We start from the raw sequence: 24,726 nt of genomic DNA, 5'->3' as shown, positions 1-24,726 counted from the left end.
CGAGCATCACCCAGTGGTTAATTGACTTGTTTTTATTTTAATTTTTTTATCCACTTTTTTCTCCCATTTTCTATATTTTCTCCCATCCCAATTTCGTATCATCCAATTCAACCCTCCCCTGTCACGAACGCTGTTTCTTGCCTCCCACAAGCCGGCTGCAATGTGGACTAAGTCATACATAGCACAAGTCCCCTCCGGTACTTGAGGTAACAGCAGTCGCATCTTTTCACCTGCGCAGCTCGAACAGGCGAGCCCAGCGTCTCTGCATTCATGGCGAGCGCCTTGCCCACTACGCCACGTAGCCGCCCCCAATTGACTCGTTTGTTAATAGCTACCATCCCTCGTGATGATACACTTTACGATGAGCAGATTCAAAGGAAATGACAACATTTATACTAAAGTCAAGAGAATACGATTCTGTTAGTCTCATCAGTACCTTCATAGAAGGAGATCACAAACAGTTTCCCCTCATCATTCATGTCCACAAGCAGGTCCTAGGAACAAACAAACACACGTACAGATTTTATTAAGGACATTGGCAAAACAATAATCTGGGCTTGTTCCGTTTGCGGGTTGTCTCAATCAGGCTATTTCAAAAGCACTCTAAAAATATAATTACATTCATTATTACAAATACAATGTAATATAATTAATTATGAAAAACAGACGAAACACAACGAGAAATAGGGTTGTGAAAGGCCACATTTGGCCTGTGGTAACTGTCCTTCTGAAACACAGTGTGGCATGCTGTGGTTTTGTGTGGCTCAATACCACTATTTGGGTATACAGTGGTTTGTCATGCTTGTATAGACCTTTGCTAACTTGAATGACAACATACGTAAACATTCTGAATGGGCCCAGGTTTACTTCCTGTTGCAGTGATTTTATAATATCAACAAATGACAGGAAATACACTTAGGTCTATATGTATGAATTCTACTGAATAGGTCTATATGTATTTAAACTAGACGTCTAAATGAACGTCAGAGTGACGGTGGAACCCCGACAGTATTAGGCCTAACAAAAATAATGGTTGGTTTCAGGTTGCCGACCGACCCTGCCGATTTAGGTGCGACCCAATATATTTTATGAGTTTAAAAAAAAAATTATATATAAATTTTTTTTTTTTTTTTTTTTTTTTTAAGAATAAAGTTTCATAGAAATCTTAGTCAAACATTTAGTATTATGGATATTAAACATGCTGGCAGAGTACATGCATCCATGTTGTTGTGAACATTTTAACCCTTTCACTGCCACACGACAGCCGGTTAACCCTTTCACTGTGACAATACAGAAGGTTAGCCCTTTACTATCACACAACCGACGGCGATGCTCCATCATTAGCATCATTAGCTCCGCATCCGCGGAGCTAATGATGCTAATGATGGAGCATCGCCGTCGGTTGTGTGATAGTAAAGGGCTAACCTTCTGTCGTGTGGCAGTGAAAGGGTTAATTAAATAAAGAAATTCCCTATCCATAGTCGCCGTGGGAAAGAATAAAAAAAAAAAAAAAAAATCCCTACCTACCCATGGCCAAACTGACAACCAACCTGAAACCAACTATTATTTTTGTTAGGCCATATGTATTTAAACTAGACGTCTAAATGAACGTCAGAGTGACGGTGGAACCCCGACAGTATTACTGCCTCTACCTCCTCGCTCTTCAGCACTCCAGTGTAGCTGCCACACTTCCAGCGGAGCTCCCTGGAGCCGGTGGGTTCTGCCCAGGTATAGTACACTCCATTCCCAGCCTCCAAATCCTCCTTCTCTGCCTCTTTCTGGGAGCTACACACACACACAAACAAATACATACATGCAAACACACAAAGATACTTACTCACACATACAAATACACACACACACACACACGCGCACACACACACACACGCATGTAAGGTTAGAACTTAAGAGGCGTCCTGACCACAAGCCCAGGGGAACAGGCTGGAGACAAAACAACAGTATAGAACATAACAACCACCAAATAATCTACTGCCACGACAACCACGGAACCCAAAGAACCTACTGCCATGACCACCACAGAACCCAAAGAACCCATCTGACATTCCAAAGATATCACAAATGACAAAGATTCCACTATGCAGATATAAACAGTGACAGATCAGGACGTATGACAGCACAATGACTAAACAACTAGAGATGCACCGACACCAATGCTGGGATTAGCAACCGGGCCAGTGCCAGGCTAAAATAGGGTAGTTGGAGAACTCTACCAACACTAAACTAACATACATGTGTTTAACATGTCAGAACTCAAAGCAAAAAGATTCAACTTCCTGCTGTTTTCACACATAGGATATTAGATCCTAATAGATTAGGATATTAGATCCTAATAGATTAGATGTTAGATCACTCTAATGGAGAGAGATGGATTATATACTATATATATCTTATATCTCCTAACTATTGTCCAGTGACCCCAAGTCTATTTAATGGATCAGACTGATATTCTGTATTATAATAGGCTCAGTCTATATAGTGGATCAGAGTGATATTCTGTATCGATACTAGAATGGCAGTGGGACAGTGGTATGGGTGCATTCCTATAACAGACCATGAGTCCCCCAAACCTCTCCTCTGAAACAGAGAAAGAGGTTAAATACATGTCCATTCTCTGAGAAGAGGTGAAGAGAAAACAGAGGAAAGAGACGGGGGGGGAGGGGGCATTATCCACAGCAGCAGATGAAGAAATGGCAGCAGGACTAGTCATGCAGGGGTCTGATCCCATTGGACAGAACTACTGGAGGAAGCAGAGCGAGCAATTCCATTGGTAGAATCCCATCAAATCAGCAGCAGCAGCCAAAACTAAGTAAAAGATCTTTAAAAATATGTTTCATGTAGGATTGTCTCATTAACATATCACTGTGGGCCCAGCTGTGATGTCATATGCAGGGTTCTACAGCGGTACCATTAGTAGCATCTGCTCCTCAAAACAAATCCACAGTCTTTCCTGTGCTCCTGGCAAACCAATGTGGACTTGCCCAAAAGACAAACGCAGTGGAATATGTTTCCACAAATATTAGGGTATCTGCAGGTTTCAGCAAGTAAAATGTAAGACCTTTTTAATACCACTTAGAGCCAAATTTCACGACCATACTAGCAAAAAAAAACGCTATCTCCCGACAGCCAGGCTGCCCCCCCCCCCCCCAATGTAATACCTGTGCAAATGAAATACTTTTTAATACCTTTAATTGAAAATTATGAATAATACTTTTTAATACCCCGCAGATACCCTGAAATACACTCCCATGTGGCTCCGCAGATCAGATGACCACACGTTGCCATGGGAGCCAGCTAGCGAGCAGGTGCACACCACGGAGGCAGAATCCAACGTCATATTATAATGCAAAAATCTGTCATTTTCTGCGAACGAACCGGACATATTTAATTTTGGCAACAAGTATACCGTCACAGCATTGATCTCCTTCATGCTAATATCTTGGGCTTGGTTCCATCACTAAATTCTCTAAATACTAAAGTCCTTCTGGTAGACTGGGAAATCCACACAGCAGGGAGGGATGCAATGCTGTCTGTGATAAGCAGCTAACAGCTTTTAGAATAGCTCCAATCAGTGTTGTCACGTTTACCTTAACACTTTAATCGCCGAAAACGCCGGAACACGTCTTTCCTAGCCATGCTCATTCTGCCGAAGACGCCGTAACTCGTCTTTGATGTCAATATTTCAAAAATCTGTCATCGAAATCATATTTCCTTTCCGGAGCCCTGAGACACACTGCTGATCTCCTCTCAACTCTCTAGCGGTTCAAGAGCGCCATCTGGTGGCCGATCGGCAGATCGCCAACCGGATATTAACCTTTGAACCGGTAGTGCTCATCCATATGTGGTCCGGCCACTCGCTATCGTTAGAGAGACTCCGTCTTGATACAGTGAACATCGATCGGTGCAAATAACTCGAAAAAACAACATGATTTGGACGTATATACTATTATACAACCTGGAAATGGATCGGGCATTTCTACATCCCATAATAGAAAAAATTCTGTTCCACGCTCATCTGCCAGCGGCGCGAGGAAGCCACGGTAAGATTCAGCGTTATATTCTAACGTGTTCTTTACTAACTGCTCTGATGAACATATGACCCACTCTGGATGAATCATCTAACGCTGCCCACGGAATTATAAACAATCCCCCGCCCATCCGGTCATCATCAGATGATACGTAGAAACTTCTAGAAGCACGTCCATTTGAAATTTTTTATCTCGCACAGATTCCTACCAAACTATTTGATCATCAATATAATGCATTTAGGGCTATAAAACACGTTCTGAAGAAAGCTGCAGAAAACGATAAAAACATACTTATACTTTAGACCATATTTTAGTATGAATATGTGAATGAAAAGGTTTAACGTTGCTACACCCTGAACAATACATATAGGACATTGAATGGGCCATAATAATGGCAATTTAGCAATAGAATCTAAAAAGTTATAGCCCTGCAAAGAAGGGGAACTTCTCCATGTTAAATAGGGCTGGCGAGGGATGGTAAATTATGAATTTAACCCCGGCGATTAAAGTGTTAACAATGATATGTTTAGAGACAATCCTACTCAGGTTACCTTCAACACAGAGACATTTTACTGGAGGACAGTGGGTTCAGGGATCTGACGCTGCTTTACTTACTGATGTCCTGTTCTACTTCTGAGAGAACATCAAGCACCTCTACTATCCTCTCTCTCTCTCTCTCTCTCTCTCTCTCTCTCGTGTGACAAAGCTAACCTTGCTCGAGTCCCAAGTCAGTCTCAAGTCACTCTCATGTCACTAGAACATAAGCCTAGTCCAAGTCTCATGTCACTAGAATATAAACCTAGTTCAAGTCTCATGTCACTAGAATATAAGCCTAGTCCAAGTCTCATGTCACTAGAATATAAACCTAGTCCAAGTCTCATGTCACTAGAACATAAACCTAGTCCAAGTCTCATGTCACTAGAATATAAGACTAGTCAGACTCTCATGTCACTAGAATATAAGCCTAGTCAGACTCTCATGTCACTAGAATATAAGACTAGTCAGACTCTCATGTCACTAGAATATAAGACTAGTCAGACTCTCATGTCACTAGAATATAAGACTACCGGTAGTCAGACTCTCATGTCACTAGAATATAAGACTAGTCAGACTCTCATGTCACTAGAATATAAGACTAGTCAGACTCTCATGTCACTAGAATATAAGACTAGTCAGACTTTCATGTCACTGGAACATAAATCTAGTCAGACTATCATGTCACTAGAATATAAGACTAGTCAGAGGCTCAAGTAATCTCCCATATGTCAAGTCACTAAATGTAAGTCTGTGATATAACTCCAGTCTCCACCCATGTCAAAGTGTGTCAGAGCCATTTCCCCTCCATCCTCAGCTGCAGGACTAGTCTACGTGTCCTGAATTCCACCTGTCTGTCTACCTGTCCTGTATTCCACCTGTCTGTCTACCTGTCCTGTATTCTGTCTGTCTACCTGTCCTGTATTCTGTCTGTCTCTACCTGTCCTGTATTATATCTGTCTACCTGTCCTGTATTCTGTCTGTCTACCTGTCCTGTATTCTGTCTGTCTACCTGTCCTGTACTCTGTCTGTCTACCTGTCCTGTATTACACCTATCTGTCTACCTGTCCTGTAGGGCTGACCCCTATTAGTCGATAACCGGTCGAAAGAAGCCGTAGTCGACTGCCAACATCTTAGTCGAATAAAAAACGTTTTTTTTTTATAAAATAAAAAAAACTGTAAATTTTTTTATCATTCTTTCCAAAAGAAAAGAGGCTTAGAAGCGTGGCTAACGCTAATGGCACGCATACCAGAGGCTAACTGCCTACGAAAACAGGCACAGAGGCACTGAAAGAGGATTTCACCCATCTAATGAACACACTAGACTAGACAAATATCAAGATGTAAAATGTATTGTTATGTTTCTTCTTGACTTGTTTAAAGAAGACGTGTCCGGCCCATGGGGACATTAACGTGTGTTGTCGGGCCTTACAAATAAATTTGATTTGATTTGATTTATGTATCCATCAGTGGACCAATTGCATGCTTTCTCAGAGGACAATGAGCCTTCAGTCGACTCCTTCAGACATTAAGCACCCCCCACAGCCCAAATGGAATGATACAAAATTAAATAAAATAAAAATATTATATATATAATTTTTTTTGGTCGACTAATAGTCGACTAGCGGCAAATTTTGACCAATCATAGTCGACTATCCAAATCCTTAGTTGGGGACAGCCCTACTGTCCTGTATTCTGTCTGTCTCTACCTGTCCTGTATTCCACTTGTCTGTGTACCTGTCCTGTATTCTATCTGTCTACCTGTCCTGTATTCTGTCTGTCTACCTGTCCTGAATTACACCTGTCTGTCTACCTGTCCTGAATTACACCTGTCTGTCTACCTGTCCTGTATTATGTCCATCTACCTGTCCTGTATTATGTCTTTCTACCTGTCCTGTATTCTGTCTGTCTACCTGTCCTGTATTCTGTCTGTCTCTACCGGTCCTGTATTCCGTCTGTCTACCTGTCCTGAATTACACCCGTCTGTCTACCTGTCCTGTATTATGTCTGTCTACCTGTCCTGTATTATGTTTTTCTACCTGTCCTGTATTCTGTCTGTCTACCTGTCCTGTATTATGTTTTTCTACCTGTCCTGTATTATGTCTGTCTACCTGTCCTGTATTATGTCTGTCTACCTGTCCTGTATTATGTCTGTCTACCTGTCCTGTATTATGTCTGTCTACCTGTCCTGTATTATGTCTGTCTACCTGTCCTGTATTATGTCTGTCTACCTGTCCTGTATTATGTCTGTCTACCTGTCCTGTATTATGTCTGTCTACCTGTCCTCCTCCATGGAGAAAGAGAGGTCTAGCAGCTCATCAGGCACCCACTGAGACGAGTCTCTCCGCTTGCTGCATGGCCACAACAAACAAAAAAACAAACAAAACAAAACACTGTCAAAATAAACACATGCATCATATAAGAGTATGGTGTGATCTGTGTGCCTGCAAAAATAACACTTATTTAAAATCCATATTGTATCTGTGGCAGCTGACCCTGCGCCACAGGCCCCCTGCCACAGGCTCCCTGCCACAGGCCACCTGCCACAGGCCCCCTGCCACAGGCCACCTGCCACAGGCCCCCTGCCACAGGCCCCCTGCCACAGGCCCCCTGCCACCGGCCACCTGCCACAGGCCCCCTGCCACAGGCTCCCTGCCACAGGCCACCTGCCACAGGCCACCTGCCACAGGCCCCCTGCCACAGGCCCCCTGCCACCGGCCACCTGCCACAGGCCCCCTGCCACAGGCCCCCTGCCACCGGCCACCTGCCACAGGCCACCTGCCACAGGCCCCCTGCCACCGGCCACCTGCCACAGGCCCCCTGCCACAGGCCCCCTGCCACCGGCCACCTGCCACAGGCCCCCTGCCACAGGCCCCCTGCCACCGGCCACCTGCCACAGGCCACCTGCCACAGGCCCCCTGCCACCGGCCACCTGCCACAGGCCACCTGCCACAGGCCCCCTGCCACAGGCCCCCTGCCACCGGCCACCTGCCACAGGCCACCTGCCACAGGCCCCCTGCCACCGGCCACCTGCCACAGGCCACCTGCCACAGGCTCCCTGCCACAGGTCACCTGCCACAGGCCACCTGCCACAGGCCCCCTGCCACAGACCACAGGCTTTTTTAAAGGCCTTCTGAAAGAAAATGCAGCAATAACCTTGAATTAGGTGTATACAGAGTATCACAAATAACCTGTGCACTGAACATTTATGAGTTACATAAAGTACAGTGATCTTTTCTGCGTAAGGAAACCATACCTTTATCATTTCTAAGGACAGTGAATAAACAAGGCTGCACAGACACTTTTCCTATCCTCCTCCACTGTTCTGAAGTCTGAACTGTTCCCTCAATAGGGGCTGCTCCAGGTCACTTGGGTCTGAACTATTCCCTCAATAGGAGTCCATCTCTCCTCTCCATGTTCCCTCTCTCCCCTTGCTCCAGTCAACGACCCTCCTCCAGTTCTCTTCTCTCCCTTTCAATCTTTATTTAAACTCGTAAATTCTCTCCCTCCCTCTGTTCCCTCTCCTCCACTGTTCTCTCTATTTTCCTTCTCTCCCCCCATCCCTCCTCACCTCTGATGGAACTCCAGTAGTTGATCCTTGGTGTGGTTGATGATGAGGAAGGGGGCGGCGCCGTCATGGTAGTCAGAGAAACGGATCACAGCCGAGTGCTCCGATAGGTTCACGTCCATGGTGATCCCGCCCAGCTGGAGCACAGGGACCAATGAACAGCTCAGGTCTACATACTAACTAGCCTGTATCACTGACACATACGTCCTTTATTCAACAGGCGATGACACACAGAGAAAACTCTCACACTCACAACGTCAGTGTGTGTGTATGTATGTATGTATGTATGTATGTATGTATGTATGTATGTATGTATGTATGTATGTATGTATGTATCGCATGCTTTTGCAGAGGACAAGACGCCTTCAGTCGACTCCTTCAGACATTAAGCACCCCCCACAGCCCAAATGGAATGATAAAAAAATTAGGGATGCTCGATATTGGCTTTTTTACCGATACCGATATTCCGATATTGTCCAACTCTTAATTTCCGATACCGATATCAACCGATATCAACCGATACCGATATATGCAGGGTTTCCCCGTCCAAAAAACTGAATAATTTCAGGTAACTAATAATTTCACTGGATATATATATAACAAATATTGTTATTGTTTTTTTTTGTTTTTAAACCGATACCGATATTTTCCGATATCACATTTTACTGCCGATATCGGCCGATAATATCGGTCGGCCGATAATATCGGACATCCCTAAAAAAAATATATATATTATACTTTTTTTTGTCGACTAATAGTCGACTAACGGCAAATTTTGGCCAATCATAGTCGACTATCAAAATCCTTAGTCGGGGACAGCCCTAGTATGTATGTACTGTATGTGTGTATGTGTGTATGTGTGTATGTATGTGTGTATGTGTGTATGTGTGTATGTATGTATGTATGTATGTATGTATGTATGTATGTATGTATGTATGTATGTATGTATGTATGTGTGTGTGTTGTTCCTCTCACAGTGCTGTCCAGGTGCAGTAGCAGGCAGTTCTCAGGCCTGGTGAAGTCGATGGTTCGAGGAGGAGAGTCACAGCCTTCTAGTTTAATCCTCAGTGTCTTGGTGTTCTGCTCTGGCCAGAATGGAATGGCTGACTGCAGATAGGATCAGATAAAGACAACATCAGCAGAGTACAGTAGAATAGTAGATCGGAGTAGAGTAGATCAGAGACTAGAGTAGATCAGAGTAGAGTAGATCAGAGTAGAGTAGATCAGAGTGCAGTAGAGTAGATCAGAGCAGATCGGAGTAGAGCAGATAAGAGTAGATCACAGTAGAGTAGATCAGACTAGAGAACAGTAGATCAGAGTAGAGTAGATCAGAGTAGAGTAGAGTACATTTTTTAATCTAGATTAATCTATCTGCAATCCTGGAGTTAATCTAGATTAATCTAGATTAAAATTGCTCATTTGAAGTCTGCCGAAGGCATTCAAAATATGTGTGTTCTACCTAGGGATGGGTATCGTTAGGATTTTATCGATAATACTACTCTTATCGATACTGCTTAACGGTTCGGTACTTTATCGACATTGCTTTATTATTATTTTTTTTTATCTACTTTTTCCTCCCATTTTCTATTTTTCTCCCACCTCAATTTCGTATCGTCCAATTCTACCCTCCCCTGTCTTGAACGCCGTTAGGCCATGCCTCCCACAAGCCGGCTGCAATGTGGACGAAGCCTTGCATCACGTGTCCCCTCCGGTACTCGAGGAAGCAGCCGTCGCATCTTTTCACCTGCACAGCGCAATCTCTCAGCGGCGGGGGTCTGCGTGGGAGGGACACGCCGCCCTCGTCGCTTCCTGATTCTACTGCGCAGGCGCACCAACCGACCCGTAGGAGTCACTGTCCACAACGTCCGATACCCACCCATCAGCTTTCCCACCCCTAACACTGCCAATTGTGTTAGTATGAACGACCAGCCAAGCTGATAGCAATGCGGAGAGCTAGGCTCGAACCCAGCGTCTCCTGCATTGGTGGCGAGCGCCTTGCCCACTACACCACCTAGCCGCTCGACATTGCTTCATTATTTATAACTTTATAAATAAATATTATTTCTTCAGCAACAGCAATGTTCTTTTATATAACTTTATAAATAAATATAATAAATAAATATAATTTCTTCAGTAACAGCAGCAACAATGTTTTAAATGTGTCTGGATTATAGACTTTTTATAATAAACAACAAATGTAAGATAAAAAAAAATATATATATATATACACTGAATGATTAGTTGTTACCTAAATCCCTTGGACTCCACTGTAGAGAAGGGGTGCAGGCCTTTGACAACAAACTGGGTCACAGCCCTGTGACACTCGTCCAACCCCCCCCCTACCTCTGTCATCCTTCCTAGCTGCTATACTTGGCTTGGCTGGGACCGGTGGTGGAGGGAGAGGGAGGAGCCGTGGGCTGTCATCTTTCAAATATATTTGTAGCTAAACAATTATATTTGATTTATTAGCCTATTCGTAATAATTCGTTATTAGCCTAGCTAACTCCGTATTATCTTGGCTTACCTGCAGTGGACGTGCATGGAGATGGAACACTGCGAGCAAAGGAGTCGAAAACGGCGCATTTCTGTAGACTAATGTTATGTTTTGACAAGATGTTTTGACAAATTGCTTGTATTGCCACCCATACTTGCAAATGTTTTATTGCACTTGTGGCAACGTGCGTTGTCGGCATCGACTTTCGTAAAGTGTACCCAGACTTTCGTTTTGTTCTCTCCGCCATGATAATAATAATAATAATGAGCGCAGAGCTCGGTCTGTGTCCTCAGCGCTTCAACACTGAGCCACAGATAGGCCCCGCCCTTAAGTACCCGTATGTGTGAGTGAGTGCAGACAGAGAGAGGAGAGGAGACCCAAGTTTGAGAAATAGATTAACGGCGTCAATTGTATTATCGCGCGATAACAGTCCGGCATTAACGCAGAATGTTAACGCCGTTAACGGCCCAGCTCTAATACACATATAGCTATATCTGTATACAGTATATCTATATCTACTCATTATTTAAACCAGTGGTTCCCAAAGTCGGGGTCGCGACCCACAGGTGGGCCGCGAGCAGCCACGGATGGGCCGCGAGATGATTTAAAAAAAATAAAAGAAAAATAAAAGAAAATAAAAAAAAACATTTTTTGTATTTTTTATTTTTTATTTTAATTTTTTTTTAATTTTTTTTTTGTCAGGCCACTGAACTTAGAAGCAGGCCAGGACAGTGTTTCTAGTTGTATTCAAAAATTCTATTCTATTGTATTCTAAAATGTGACTATATGGTTTTATATTAACTTAATAAATAAACAAAAACGAAAAATCTATTTATTTCAATGAACATTTCAAACTAAATAACAGATTATGCACATAAAACGCTGAAAACAACCGAAGCAACAATAGTATTTTAATGAGGCTATTATTATTATCATTATTATTTTGCAACAAGTTAGCCCTCTCATAAATAGCACATATAAATGAATAATTAACTTGAACTAACTTAATAGGATTGAAGTGATATTTGGCTTAAAAAAATCGGTCGCCTGGCAAAAAAAAAAAAAAAAAAAAAGCCAGACGATGTGCATTGGGCCGCGGCTCTCTGACGCCTTATTTTCTGGGCCCCGGCCTGAAAAGTTTGGGAACCCCTGATTTAAACCACTGGTTACATTGGTTTATTATCATAGTGTATTCATACTTGTACCACTGTATACTGTACATAAATGTCCTTGTACTCTGTACTTGTACTTGTTAAATGACAATACATTGATTCTAATCTCTCTAACACTGTTTTTTTTACCAGCTACTTGGTACTTTGTTTGCAAACCTGGAACAGGAAATACACGTGGGCCCATTTAGAATATTTATGTTGTCAAGTTTGAAAAGGTCAACGTCAGCTCCACTCAGCCGACAACTGAGTTAGTCAGCAGTGATAGAAAAAGGATGGTGTGATTCTGTCATTGGACCTGTTCTGGCTGGACCTGGGTCCAGTTCTCCTGGCCTGCCTCGCTGATCCAGAGAGTGTGTTTGGTTCTGTTGACCAGCAGGTAGAACGGTACAAACGTCACGATGCGGGTCAGACTGAAGCTGCTGGCGTCTATCTTCACTCCAACCTGACGGCAGAGCAATGAGAAATATACCATCAACATGACTCACAGCGACGTCCACATCATCACTCATATTAACGCCAACGTTACTCTGAGCAGCCAGATCTCACTTCAAATGTGTAAATATAGTACTAATCTTTACGGTTTACTGTTGTGAAGCACGTTGAACTGCAACTTCTGTATGAAAAGTGCTATACAAATAGTTATTATTATTATTAATCGACCACAGGAAAAAGGTAAATAATGTACATTATGTTATAAGTTCATTCATTCAAACCTTTATTTATTCTCGAAAGTACAATTGAGGTCACCCTCATTTCATGTCGTCGAGACTTTACAGACATTTTAATGCATACATTTTAATATATAATAATAATAATAATAATAATAATAATAATAATAATAATAATAATAATAATAATAATAATAATAATAATAATAATAATAATAATAATAATAATAATAATTAATATGAATAACTATCTATATAGCACTTTCACAGCAATTAGTATAAAATTAACATAGGCATAAAATCAGCACACAATTGACAGAATAAAAACAATGCATAAATTGCAGACATAAACATAGATATAAAAGACAATAAAATTAGTGCAATGTAAACATGCAGACATAAGAATAGGCATAACGTAAGTACAATAGTACAATGTTGCTTGAAGGCATGTGAACCCCCCCGGAACAGCCAGTCCCCCAAACACCACACACATCAATCCCTACCACATCCCCATTCAAGACACCCACACCCCGATAAAGCATGTCATGACCGAAGGAAAACACAAACAGCCCGCGTGCCACTCACACCGCCAAGTAAAAATTACATATTGTATTGAAAATGTCAACAGAGCCAAATGCTGACCATCTGCAGGCAGCTTCACTGATGAGCCAGCGTCATCAACTGTAACTCTAGTTCGGCAGATGACCCTTGACACTGCTGCAAAACCATAGTCTTCCAATACCCGTTCATAACTCACTATATAATACATACTTAGAAGAATAATAGTCTTCTAATATCTATTCATATTTCACTATATACTTTTTGGAGATGGATGACAGTGTTCATTTCAAGTCTAAAGGTTGCATTTCCTCTGTCAACACCTACCAGGTAGTCCTTGTAGCTGCCTTTACATTTCACGTCGCCATAGCTACCGACGGTGTCCAGGGAGAACTCATCTGAATGTTCACTATCTGAGATCATCAGACGCACCTGGAGAACCAAGAGAACACATTCAGAAACACCCTGCTTCAAACTCACACACATTAAATTCAATTATTTACACAGATATGTACCCCCTTTCACAGTAATGTGTGTGTGCGTGTGTGCGTGTGTGTGTGTGTGTGTAGCTGTTAGGGTTGGGTACCGTTCACATTTGACTACAGGTACCTGTGAATCGATACAGGTACTAGGGCTGACCTTCGAAGCTTTTTTTGGCAATCGAAGCTTCGGGCCGAGCTTCGATTTTAATTCGAAGCTTCGGGGGAAAAAAATAGAAACGTTTTTTTTTTTTTTTTAATATATATATATATTGTTTTGTATCTTATGTTGTGGGACTTGTACAGCACTTTGGTAAACTTTGTTGTTTTTAAATGTGCTCTATAAATAAAGTGGATTGGATTAATGAATTAAGTAGCCCCTTTCGTGACTGTGATGCAGCCAACAAGGTTTCACTCGGGCTGTGTGATTTAATTCAAGGTGGATCGCTGTTGTCGTTTGAACAACTTCAGATTTCATGGGAACTACCAATCCCCCAAATCAAGTTTAAGATGAATGAAGTAAGATTTTGATTATTTGAAATATGGCCTGTGTAGACTAAACTATGCACAGAATTATGTCAGTCTACAAGGTCCGTATTCTACATGGTCCGGCAATGTAGACCTTGTAGACTCCACTACAGACCAATTATCAGTGAATGTTCATGCATTTTTAAGAAGGGCTACTTCCACAAAAAAACAAAACTCACCAAAACATCTCAGTAGCACCTTATCTAAATGTTCTATTTCATATATGGAGATTCATATTTATTTATGTATTGCATGCATTTCTACATTTTATTTCCTATTTTGTTTATTCATCCCAGTATCTTTCTTTCTTATGTGTGGAATTCTACAAGGCATGTAGGTGTATATGTGTTTGAGGATGATATCCTTCAAACAGGCAATAGTGATGATATAATTTGGGCAGTGCTGAGCTGGGTTACTTTCCTCCAGTGTATATTTGTCCCCCGGCCCCACCCAATGGCCCCATGCGCGCGCGCACACACACACACACACACACACACACACACACACACACACAAAAAGCGAAGTAAAAAAAAATTCGAAAAAAAGAAATTAGATTTTTTTTTTACTTCGATTTTTTTTTTTATGTTTGAAGCTTGTGCCATCGAACAAAGCTTCGAAGTATTTAAGACAGCCCTAACAGGTACCCAACGGTACCTTTTTTCAGTACTTTAGTCTCAAATTCTTTTATCTACCTACCTCAGTTGTAAAAATGTTGTCCAAACTTCTAATTATTTATTATCATTATTATTTATTTAGAACAATTTGTTAATATATATATAATATATAATATTGCAGCGAGCGTTGTCTGCATCTAGCTTTGTAAAGTGTAGTCTTGCCATTGCCCAGACTGCTTTTAAAAAAAAATGTATCCACTTTTTCTCCTTATTTTTCTATTTTTCTCCCATCCCAATTTCGCCTCGCCAATTCTCCCTTCAATTCTCCCCTCCCCTGTCTCGAACGTTGCTAGACTATGCCTCCCACTGGTCGGCTGCAGTGAGGACCAAGTCCCCTCCGGTACACGAGGAGGCAGCCGTCGCATCTTTTCACCTGAACAGCGCGATCTCTCAGTGGCGAGGAGTAACGCGTGGGAGGCTCACGCTGCCCCCGATACTTCCTGATTCTGCGGTACAGGCGCACCAACCGACCTGTAGGAGTCGCTGTCCACAACGTACAAACCCCACCCACCGGCTTTCCCACCCCTAACACTGCCAATTGTGTTAGTATGAACGACCAGCCAAGCCGGTAGCAACGCAGAGAGCTGGGCTCGATACCAGCATATCCTGCGTTAGTGGCGAGCGCCTTGCCCACTGCGCCACTTAGCCGCCCCGACTGCTTTGTTGTTGAATCAAGTCACCCTCATCCACCTCCACTGGCTCCCCATCAAATCCTGCATCACCTACAAATCCCTCCATGCTCTGGCACCTCAGTACCTCACCGACCTCCTCCACCCCTATACTCAGCCACGGTCCCTGCGATCCACGGACACTGGTCAGCTCTCCATCCCCCGAACCAGACTGCGGACCTTCAGGGGCAGAGCTTTCAGTGTGGCAGCTCCCACCCTCTGGAACTCCCTCCCCGCAGAACTCCGCAACGCCCCAACTCTGGACTCATTCAAAAAACTCAACTTGGCCTTTAACCCCTAATTTCTCACTTTGTATGCATGTTGTGTCTGTCCACTATGTTTGCTACTTTTGTTATTTTTTCCCCTATGTAAAAGTCGGTCCAAGTTTAGCTATGGATAAAAAGGTTTTGGGGAATAAAAGACTGAGTGACTCAAGTGAACTAATGAGTGTAAGGGCTGGCTGGAAGGTGTGGAGTGGAGAGAGCGTGTTGCGGCTAATTGAGAGACTGTTTTTCCCCCCAGCGAGTCATCAAACCGGTTTGGATTATTTTCGTGTCTGTTCTCATGTCAGCGTGGATAATCTGTGAAGGTCTTTAGTCATGTGGAGTACTCTGGTGTACTGTGGACCTTTAGTTTAAAATAGTCCTCTGGTGTACTGTGGACCTTTAGTTTAAAATAGTACTCTGGTGTACTGTGGGCCTTTAGTTTAAAATAGTCCTCTGGTGTACTGTGGACCTTTAGTTTAAAATAGTACTCTGGTGTACTGTGGACCTTTAGTTTAAAATAGTCCTCTGGTGTACTGTGGACCTTTAGTTTAAAATAGTACTCTGGTGTACTGTGGGCCTTTAGTTTAAAATAGTCCTCTGGTGTACTGTGGACCTTTAGTTTAAAATAGTCCTCTGGTGTACTGTGGACCTTTAGTTTAAAATAGTCCTCTGGTGTACTGTGGACCTTTAGTTTAAAATAGTACTCTGGTGTACTGTGGACCTTTAGTTTAAAATAGTACTCTGGTGTACTGTGGACCTTTAGTTTAAAATAGTACTCTGGTGTACTGTGGACCTTTAGTTTAAAATAGTCCTCTGGTGTACTGTGGACCTTTAGTTTAAAATAGTACTCTGGTGTACTGTGGACCTTTAGTTTAAAATAGTACTCTGGTGTACTGTGGACCTTTAGTTTAAAATAGTCCTCTGGTGTACTGTGGACCTTTAGTTTAAAATAGTCCTCTGGTGTACTGTGGACCTTTAGTTTAAAATAGTCCTCTGGTGTACTGTGGACCTTTAGTTTAAAATAGTCCTCTGGTGTACTGTGGACCTTTAGTTTAAAATAGTACTCTGGTGTACTGTGGACCTTTAGTTTAAAATAGTCCTCTGGTGTACTGTGGACCTTTAGTTTAAAATAGTCCTCTGGTGTACTGTGGACCTTTAGTTTAAAATAGTACTCTGGTGTACTGTGGACCTTTAGTTTAAAATAGTACTCTGGTGTACTGTGGGCCTTTAGTTTAAAATAGTACTCTGGTGTACTGTGGACCTTTAGTTTAAAATAGTACTCTGGTGTACTGTGGACCTTTAGTTTAAAATAGTACGACCTCTGGTGTACTGTGGACCTTTAGTTTAAAATAGTCCTCTGGTGTACTGTGGGCCTTTAGTTTAAAATAGTCCGACCTCTGGTGTACTGTGGACCTTTAGTTTAAAATAGTCCTCTGGTGTACTGTGGACCTTTAGTTTAAAATAGTACTCTGGTGTACTGTGGGCCTTTAGTTTAAAATAGTCCTCTGGTGTACTGTGGACCTTTAGTTTAAAATAGTACTCTGGTGTACTGTGGACCTTTAGTTTAAAATAGTACTCTGGTGTACTGTGGACCTTTAGTTTAAAATAGTACTCTGGTGTACTGTGGACCTTTAGTTTAAAATAGTACTCTGGTGTACTGTGGGCCTTTAGTTTAAAATAGTACTCTGGTGTACTGTGGACCTTTAGTTTAAAATAGTCCGACCTCTGGTGTACTGTGGGCCTTTAGTTTAAAATAGTCCAACCTCTGGTGTACTGTGGACCTTTAGTTTAAAATAGTCCAACCTCTGGTGTACTGTGGGCCTTTAGTTTAAAATAGTCCGACCTCTGGTGTACTGTGGACCTTTAGTTTAAAATAGTACTCTGGTGTACTGTGGACCTTTAGTTTAAAATAGTCCTCTGGTGTACTGTGGACCTTTAGTTTAAAATAGTACTCTGGTGTACTGTGGACCTTTAGTTTAAAATAGTACTCTGGTGTACTGTGGACCTTTAGTTTAAAATAGTACTCTGGTGTACTGTGGACCTTTAGTTTAAAATAGTACTCTGGTGTACTGTGGGCCTTTAGTTTAAAATAGTACTCTGGTGTACTGTGGACCTTTAGTTTAAAATAGTACTCTGGTGTACTGTGGGCCTTTAGTTTAAAATAGTACTCTGGTGTACTGTGGACCTTTAGTTTAAAATAGTCCAACCTCTGGTGTACTGTGGACCTTTAGTTTAAAATAGTACTCTGGTGTACTGTGGACCTTTAGTTTAAAATAGTCCTCTGGTGTACTGTGGACCTTTAGTTTAAAATAGTACTCTGGTGTACTGTGGACCTTTAGTTTAAAATAGTCCGACCTCTGGTGTACTGTGGACCTTTAGTTTAAAATAGTACTCTGGTGTACTGTGGACCTTTAGTTTAAAATAGTACTCTGGTGTACTGTGGACCTTTAGTTTAAAATAGTACTCTGGTGTACTGTGGACCTTTAGTTTAAAATAGTACTCTGGTGTACTGTGGACCTTTAGTTTAAAATAGTCCTCTGGTGTACTGTGGACCTTTAGTTTAAAATAGTCCTCTGGTGTACTGTGGACCTTTAGTTTAAAATAGTCCAACCTCTGGTGTACTGTGGACCTTTAGTTTAAAATAGTCCTCTGGTGTACTGTGGACCTTTAGTTTAAAATAGTCCTCTGGTGTACTGTGGGCCTTTAGTTTAAAATAGTACTCTGGTGTACTGTGGACCTTTAGTTTAAAATAGTACTCTGGTGTACTGTGGACCTTTAGTTTAAAATAGTACTCTGGTGTACTGTGGACCTTTAGTTTAAAATAGTACTCTGGTGTACTGTGGACCTTTAGTTTAAAATAGTCCTCTGGTGTACTGTGGACCTTTAGTTTAAAATAGTGAATATGTGAATACAGTTTGACATGAAATAAGATATGTGAATACAGTTTGACATGAAATAAGAAGATATATGAATATAGTTTGATATGAAATAAGAAGATATATGAATACGGTTTGACATGAAATAAGAAGATATGTGAATAAGGTTTGACATGCGTCCTCTCTACCTTGTTGTTATGCAGGAAGTTGCGGGGCTTGAAGGAGAAGAGGAGAGGCGTGTCGTAGTCCAGTGGGTGCTTCCTGTGGATACCGTCAGCTTTGTACTGTAGCAGCCGACCTGTCTTGTTCACCATCCAGTAGGGAGAGTGGATAGCCACTTCCGTCTGGCCAGGGTCGGATTTAACATGCACCGCTATGTCCAGCTCTGGCTTCGTCCTCTCTGTGTCTCCATCATCTTCCTCATCCTCCTCCTCTTGCAGGGACTGAAACACGATGAAGGTGATCTCCTCCTGGTCACTACGGAGACTGGAGGACACAGTTTCTTTCCTACAATATCTTGCATTTAGACATATCAAGCTTATAAATAGTTGTTAATTATGAACAGAATACAACTTAATCACAAAATACAGACCTGTACTCAGCCGACCAATCCTGATCCATGTAGTCCAGGAGGCTGAGAGAGAGACGTGATTGGTCTATGACAGCTGTAGGGAGTTGGGCGGAGTGGCCTGGTTTCAGAGTGGCCTCAGGGGCAGAGTCCCCACTGTCCTGTTATCCAATCAGTAGAGATTATGAATGGATAACACATTCAATAAATGTAAGATTTCTGAATGTCTGAGCCTAATGTTCCCAGTCTGCTTACCTAAACGTTAAAGTTGTTATTGACATACCAATTATTCATGATTTCTTTTTTAACCATTAATCTTGCCTTTAGGCAATGGGGTAGGGCTACCTGTAGTATAGGTGATGGGGTATGGCTAAGCTATATTAACTCTACTTTATGTAAGAGGGTGGGGCCATCCTACTTGTAGTTTATAAGTACTGGAGTAGGGCTAGCTGTAGTGTCTAGGTGATGGGGTAGGGTTAGGCTATACTCCCTGATGGAATAGTTACCTGTAGTTTATATGTGATGGGGCAGTGTTACCTGTAGTTTATATGTGATGGGGCAGTGTTACCTGTAGTTTATATGTGATAGGGCAGTGTTACCTGTAGTTTATATGTGATAGGGCAGTGTTACCTGTAATTTATATGTGATGGGGCAGTGTTACCTGTAGTTTATAGGTGATGGGGCAGTGTTACCTGTAATTTATATGTGATGGGGCAGTGTTACCTGTAGTTTATATGTGATGTGGCAGTGTTACCTGTAGTTTATATGTGATGGGGCAGTGTTACCTGTAGTTTATATGTGATGGGGCAGTGTTACCTGTAGTTTATATATGATGGGGCAGTGTTACCTGTAGTTTATATGTGATGGGGCAGTGTTACCTGTAGTTTATATGTGATGGGGCAGTGTTACCTGTAGTTTATATGTGATGGGGCAGTGTTACCTGTAGTTTATATGTGATGGGGCAGTGTTACCTGTAGTTTATATGTGATGGGGCAGTGTTACCTGTAGTTTATATGTGATGGGGCAGTGTTACCTGTAGTTTATATGTGATGGGGCAGTGTTACCTGTAGTTTATATGTGATGGGGCAGTGTTACCTGTAGTTTATATGTGATGGGGCAGTGTTACCTGTAGTTTATATGTGATGGGGCAGTGTTACCTGTAGTTTATATGTGATGGGGCAGTGTTACCTGTAGTTTATATGTGATGGGGCAGTGTTACCTGTAGTTTATATGTGATGGGGCAGTGTTACCTGTAATTTATATGTGATGGGGCAGTGTTACCTGTAGTGTATATGTGATGGGGCAGTGTTACCTGTAGTTTATATGTGATGGGGCAGTGTTACCTGTAGTTTATATGTGATGGGGCAGTGTTACCTGTAGTTTATATGTGATGGGGCAGTGTTACCTGTAATTTATATGTGATGGGGCAGTGTTACCTGTAGTTTATATGTGATGGGGCAGTGTTACCTGTAGTTTATATGTGATGGGGCAGTGTTACCTGTAGTTTATATGTGATGTGGCAGTGTTACCTGTAGTTTATATGTGATGGGGCAGTGTTACCCGTAGTTTATATATGATGGGGCAGTGTTACCTGTAGTTTATATGTGATGGGGCAGTGTTACCTGTAGTTTATATGTGATGGGGCAGTGTTACCTGTAGTTTATATGTGATGGGGCAGTGTTACCTGTAGTTTATATGTGATGGGGCAGTGTTACCTGTAGTTTATATATGATGGGGCAGTGTTACCTGTAGTTTATATATGATGGGGCAGTGTTACCTGTAATTTATATGTGATGGGGCAGTGTTACCTGTAGTTTATATGTGATGGGGCAGTGTTACCTGTAATTTATATGTGATGGGGCAGTGTTACCTGTAATTTATATGTGATGGGGCAGTGTTACCTGTAATTTATATGTGATGGGGCAGTGTTACCTGTAGTTTATATGTGATGGGGCAGTGTTACCTGTAGTTTATATGTGATGGGGCAGTGTTACCTGTAGTTTATATGTGATGGGGCAGTGTTACCTGTAGTTTATATGTGATGGGGCAGTGTTACCTGTAGTTTATATGTGATGGGGCAGTGTTACCTGTAGTTTATATGTGATGTGGCAGTGTTACCTGTAGTTTATATGTGATGGGGCAGTGTTACCTGTAGTTTATATGTGATGGGGCAGTGTTACCTGTAGTTTATATGTGATGGGGCAGTGTTACCTGTAGTTTATATGTGATGGGGCAGTGTTACCTGTAGTTTATATGTGATGGGGCAGTGTTACCTGTAGTTTATATGTGATGGGGCAGTGTTACCTGTAGTTTATATGTGATGGGGCAGTGTTACCTGTAGTTTATATGTGATGTGGCAGTGTTACCTGTAGTTTATATGTGATGTGGCAGTGTTACCTGTAGTTTATATGTGATGGGGCAGTGTTACCTGTAGTTTATATGTGATGGGGCAGTGTTACCTGTAGTTTATATGTGATGGGGCAGTGTTACCTGTAGTTTAAAGGTGATGGGGCAGTGTTACCTGTAGTTTATATGTGATGTGGCAGTGTTACCTGTAGTTTAAAGGTGATGGGACAGTGTTACCTGTAGTTTATATGTGATGGGGCAGTGTTACCTGTAGTTTATATGTGATGGGGCAGTGTTACCTGTAGTTTATATGTGATGGGGCAGTGTTACCTGTAGTTTATATGTGATGGGGCAGTGTTACCTGTAGTTTATATGTGATGGGGCAGTGTTACCTGTAGTTTATATGTGATGGGGCAGTGTTACCTGTAGTTTATATGTGATGTGGCAGTGTTACCTGTAGTTTATATGTGATGTGGCAGTGTTACCTGTAGTTTATATGTGATGGGGCAGTGTTACCTGTAGTTTATATGTGATGGGGCAGTGTTACCTGTAGTTTATATGTGATGGGGCAGTGTTACCTGTAGTTTAAAGGTGATGGGGCAGTGTTACCTGTAGTTTATATGTGATGGGGCAGTGTTACCTGTAGTTTATATGTGATGGGGCAGTGTTACCTGTAGTTTATATGTGATGGGGCAGTGTTACCTGTAGTTTATATATGATGGGGCAGTGTTACCTGTAGTTTATATGTGATGGGGCAGTGTTACCTGTAGTTTATATGTGATGGGGCAGTGTTACCTGTAGTTTATATGTGATGGGGCAGTGTTACCTGTAGTTTATATGTGATGGGGCAGTGTTACCTGTAGTTTATATGTGATGGGGCAGTGTTACCTGTAGTTTATATGTGATGTGGCAGTGTTACCTGTAGTTTAAAGGTGATGGGGCAGTGTTACCTGTAGTTTGTATGTGATGGGGCAGTGTTACCTGTAGTTTAAAGGTGATGGGACAGTGTTACCTGTAGTTTAAAGGTGATGGGACAGTGTTACCTGTAGTTTATATGTGATGTGGCAGTGTTACCTGTAGTTTATATGTGATGGGGCAGTGTTACCTGTAGTTTATATGTGATGTGGCAGTGTTACCTGTAGTTTAAAGGTGATGGGGCAGTGTTACCTGTAGTTTATATGTGATGGGGCAGTGTTACCTGTAGTTTAAAGGTGATGGGACAGTGTTACCTGTAGTTTATATGTGATGGGGCAGTGTTACCTGTAGTTTATATGTGATGGGGCAGTGTTACCTGTAGTTTATATGTGATGGGGCAGTGTTACCTGTAGTTTATATGTGATGGGGCAGTGTTACCTGTAGTTTATATGTGATGGGGCAGTGTTACCTGTAGTTTAAATGTGATGGGGCAGTGTTACCTGTAGTTTGTAGGTGATGGGGCAGTGTTACCTGTAGTTTAAAGGTGATGTGGCAGTGTTACCTGTAGTTTAAAGGTGATGGGACAGTGTTACCTGTAGTTTAAAGGTGATGGGGCAGTGTTACCTGTAGTTTATATGTGATGGGGCAGTGTTACCTGTAGTTTATATGTGATGGGGCAGTGTTACCTGTAGTTTATATGTGATGGGGCAGTGTTACCTGTAGTTTATATGTGATGGGGCAGTGTTACCTGTAGTTTATATGTGATGGGGCAGTGTTACCTGTAGTTTATATGTGATGGGGCAGTGTTACCTGTAGTGTATATGTGATGGGGCAGTGTTACCTGTAGTTTATATGTGATGGGGCAGTGTTACCTGTAGTTTAAAGGTGATGGGGCAGTGTTACCTGTAGTTTATATGTGATGGGGCAGTGTTACCTGTAGTTTATATGTGATGGGGCAGTGTTACCTGTAGTTTATATGTGATGGGGCAGTGTTACCTGTAGTTTATATGTGATGGGGCAGTGTTACCTGTAGTGTATATGTGATGGGGCAGTGTTACCTGTAGTTTATATATGATGGGGCAGTGTTACCTGTAGTTTGTGATGGGGCAGTGTTACCTGTAGTTTATATGTGATGGGGCAGTGTTACCTGTAGTGTATATGTGATGGGGCAGTGTTACCTTTACCTGTAGTTTAAAGGTGATGGGGCAGTGTTACCTGTAGTTTATATGTGATGGGGTAGGGCAGTAGGTTGCGTAACAGGATGGAGGGCCAGAGGTGAAGGACGTAGGGCTCATCAAAGTTATCCCCTGCATCTCCGGTGTGGGTGGAGGTGACAGCATCGCTCAGGGGCACAATGTTGACCATGAGCACGCCCGCCTGGTCTCCATGGCGACGGCAGGTCTGTTGGAGGCGTGTCCCTGGCTGCTGACCGGTGAAGTCCTCGTAGCTGAAGCCCTCAGAGCTGTCATACTGCTGACCCTGTTCAGACCCACCGTCCTCTGCTGTCACTGGCTGCAGACTCAGCTCTGACCTACAGGGGGAGGCAGAGGGTAAAGGGTGAGACAGAGACAGAGAGAGACAGAGAGAGAGAAAAACAGCATGTGTGTGTATTAAACCTGTATGAGTCCAGAGGGACACAGAACTCCTCAGTCGGCAGGGCCGTCCCCAGACAGGTAGGGCCCTCAAACACTCTGAAAGGGATGGTGAAGTGGTTTATGATCTGCAGCAGAGAGAGAGAGAGAGAGAGAGAGAGAGAGAGAGAGAGAGAGAGAGAGAGAGAGAGAGAGAGAGAGAGAGAGAGAGAGAGGGGAGAGTTTTTTGAGAGAATTTGAAGTATTATGTGTATTATATGCAAAACTACTTTTCCTACAAAAGTTACTAGAAACATCCTAAATAAGTAACGTCAAACAAACATGGTGAAGTAAAAAATAATAGTTATTATTAATTTCAGTAGAAGTACAAAGTTCCCGTGGCACACTGTTGCCTCACAGCAAGAAGGTCCTGGGTTCAAACCCCAGCAGTGGTTTGACCAGCAGGGGGCCTTTCTGTGTGGAATCTGCATGTTCTCCCTGTGTTTGCGTGGGTTTCCTCTGGGTGCTCCGGTTTCCTCTATCCTGCCATTGCCCCTGACCAAGGTACTGTCATTACAACTGGAGTTGGTCCCCGGGCACCACACTATGTGTGGCTGCCCCACTGCTCCTAAATATTCAGGGTGGGTCAAATGCAGGGGACGAATTTCCCCAAAGGGACGAGGTCATTGTCGCAAAATAATTGACCGACACGGAGTTTAGAATACCGAGGCGCCTCGCCGAGGTGTTTTAAATGTCAGTGAAGGTCAATTATTTTGCGACAATGACAGAGTATAG

The 24,726-nt window shown here is 42.4% G+C and overlaps 1 protein-coding gene across 1 annotated transcript in view; it reads right to left on the bottom strand.

Annotated features, from left to right (window-relative positions):
- Positions 1-24,726, bottom strand: part of vps13a (vacuolar protein sorting 13 homolog A) — a 381,735-nt gene that overhangs the window by 106,619 nt on the left and 250,390 nt on the right. The window contains 11 exon segments of the mRNA XM_084308048.1: positions 437-494; positions 1,653-1,785; positions 6,860-6,931; positions 8,152-8,285; positions 9,124-9,255; positions 12,110-12,256; positions 13,368-13,472; positions 18,720-19,017; positions 19,124-19,260; positions 23,576-23,891; positions 23,977-24,080. Coding sequence (XP_084164174.1) covers positions 437-494; positions 1,653-1,785; positions 6,860-6,931; positions 8,152-8,285; positions 9,124-9,255; positions 12,110-12,256; positions 13,368-13,472; positions 18,720-19,017; positions 19,124-19,260; positions 23,576-23,891; positions 23,977-24,080 — 1,636 coding nt within the window.

This window comes from Notolepis coatsorum, assembly GCF_963971535.1.
Source record: "Notolepis coatsorum genome assembly, chromosome: 1".
NCBI classification, from domain to species: Eukaryota; Metazoa; Chordata; class Actinopteri; order Aulopiformes; family Paralepididae; genus Notolepis; species Notolepis coatsorum.
Note: the sequence above shows the minus strand (reverse complement) of the source record. Positions and strands in the feature narration are given on the sequence as shown.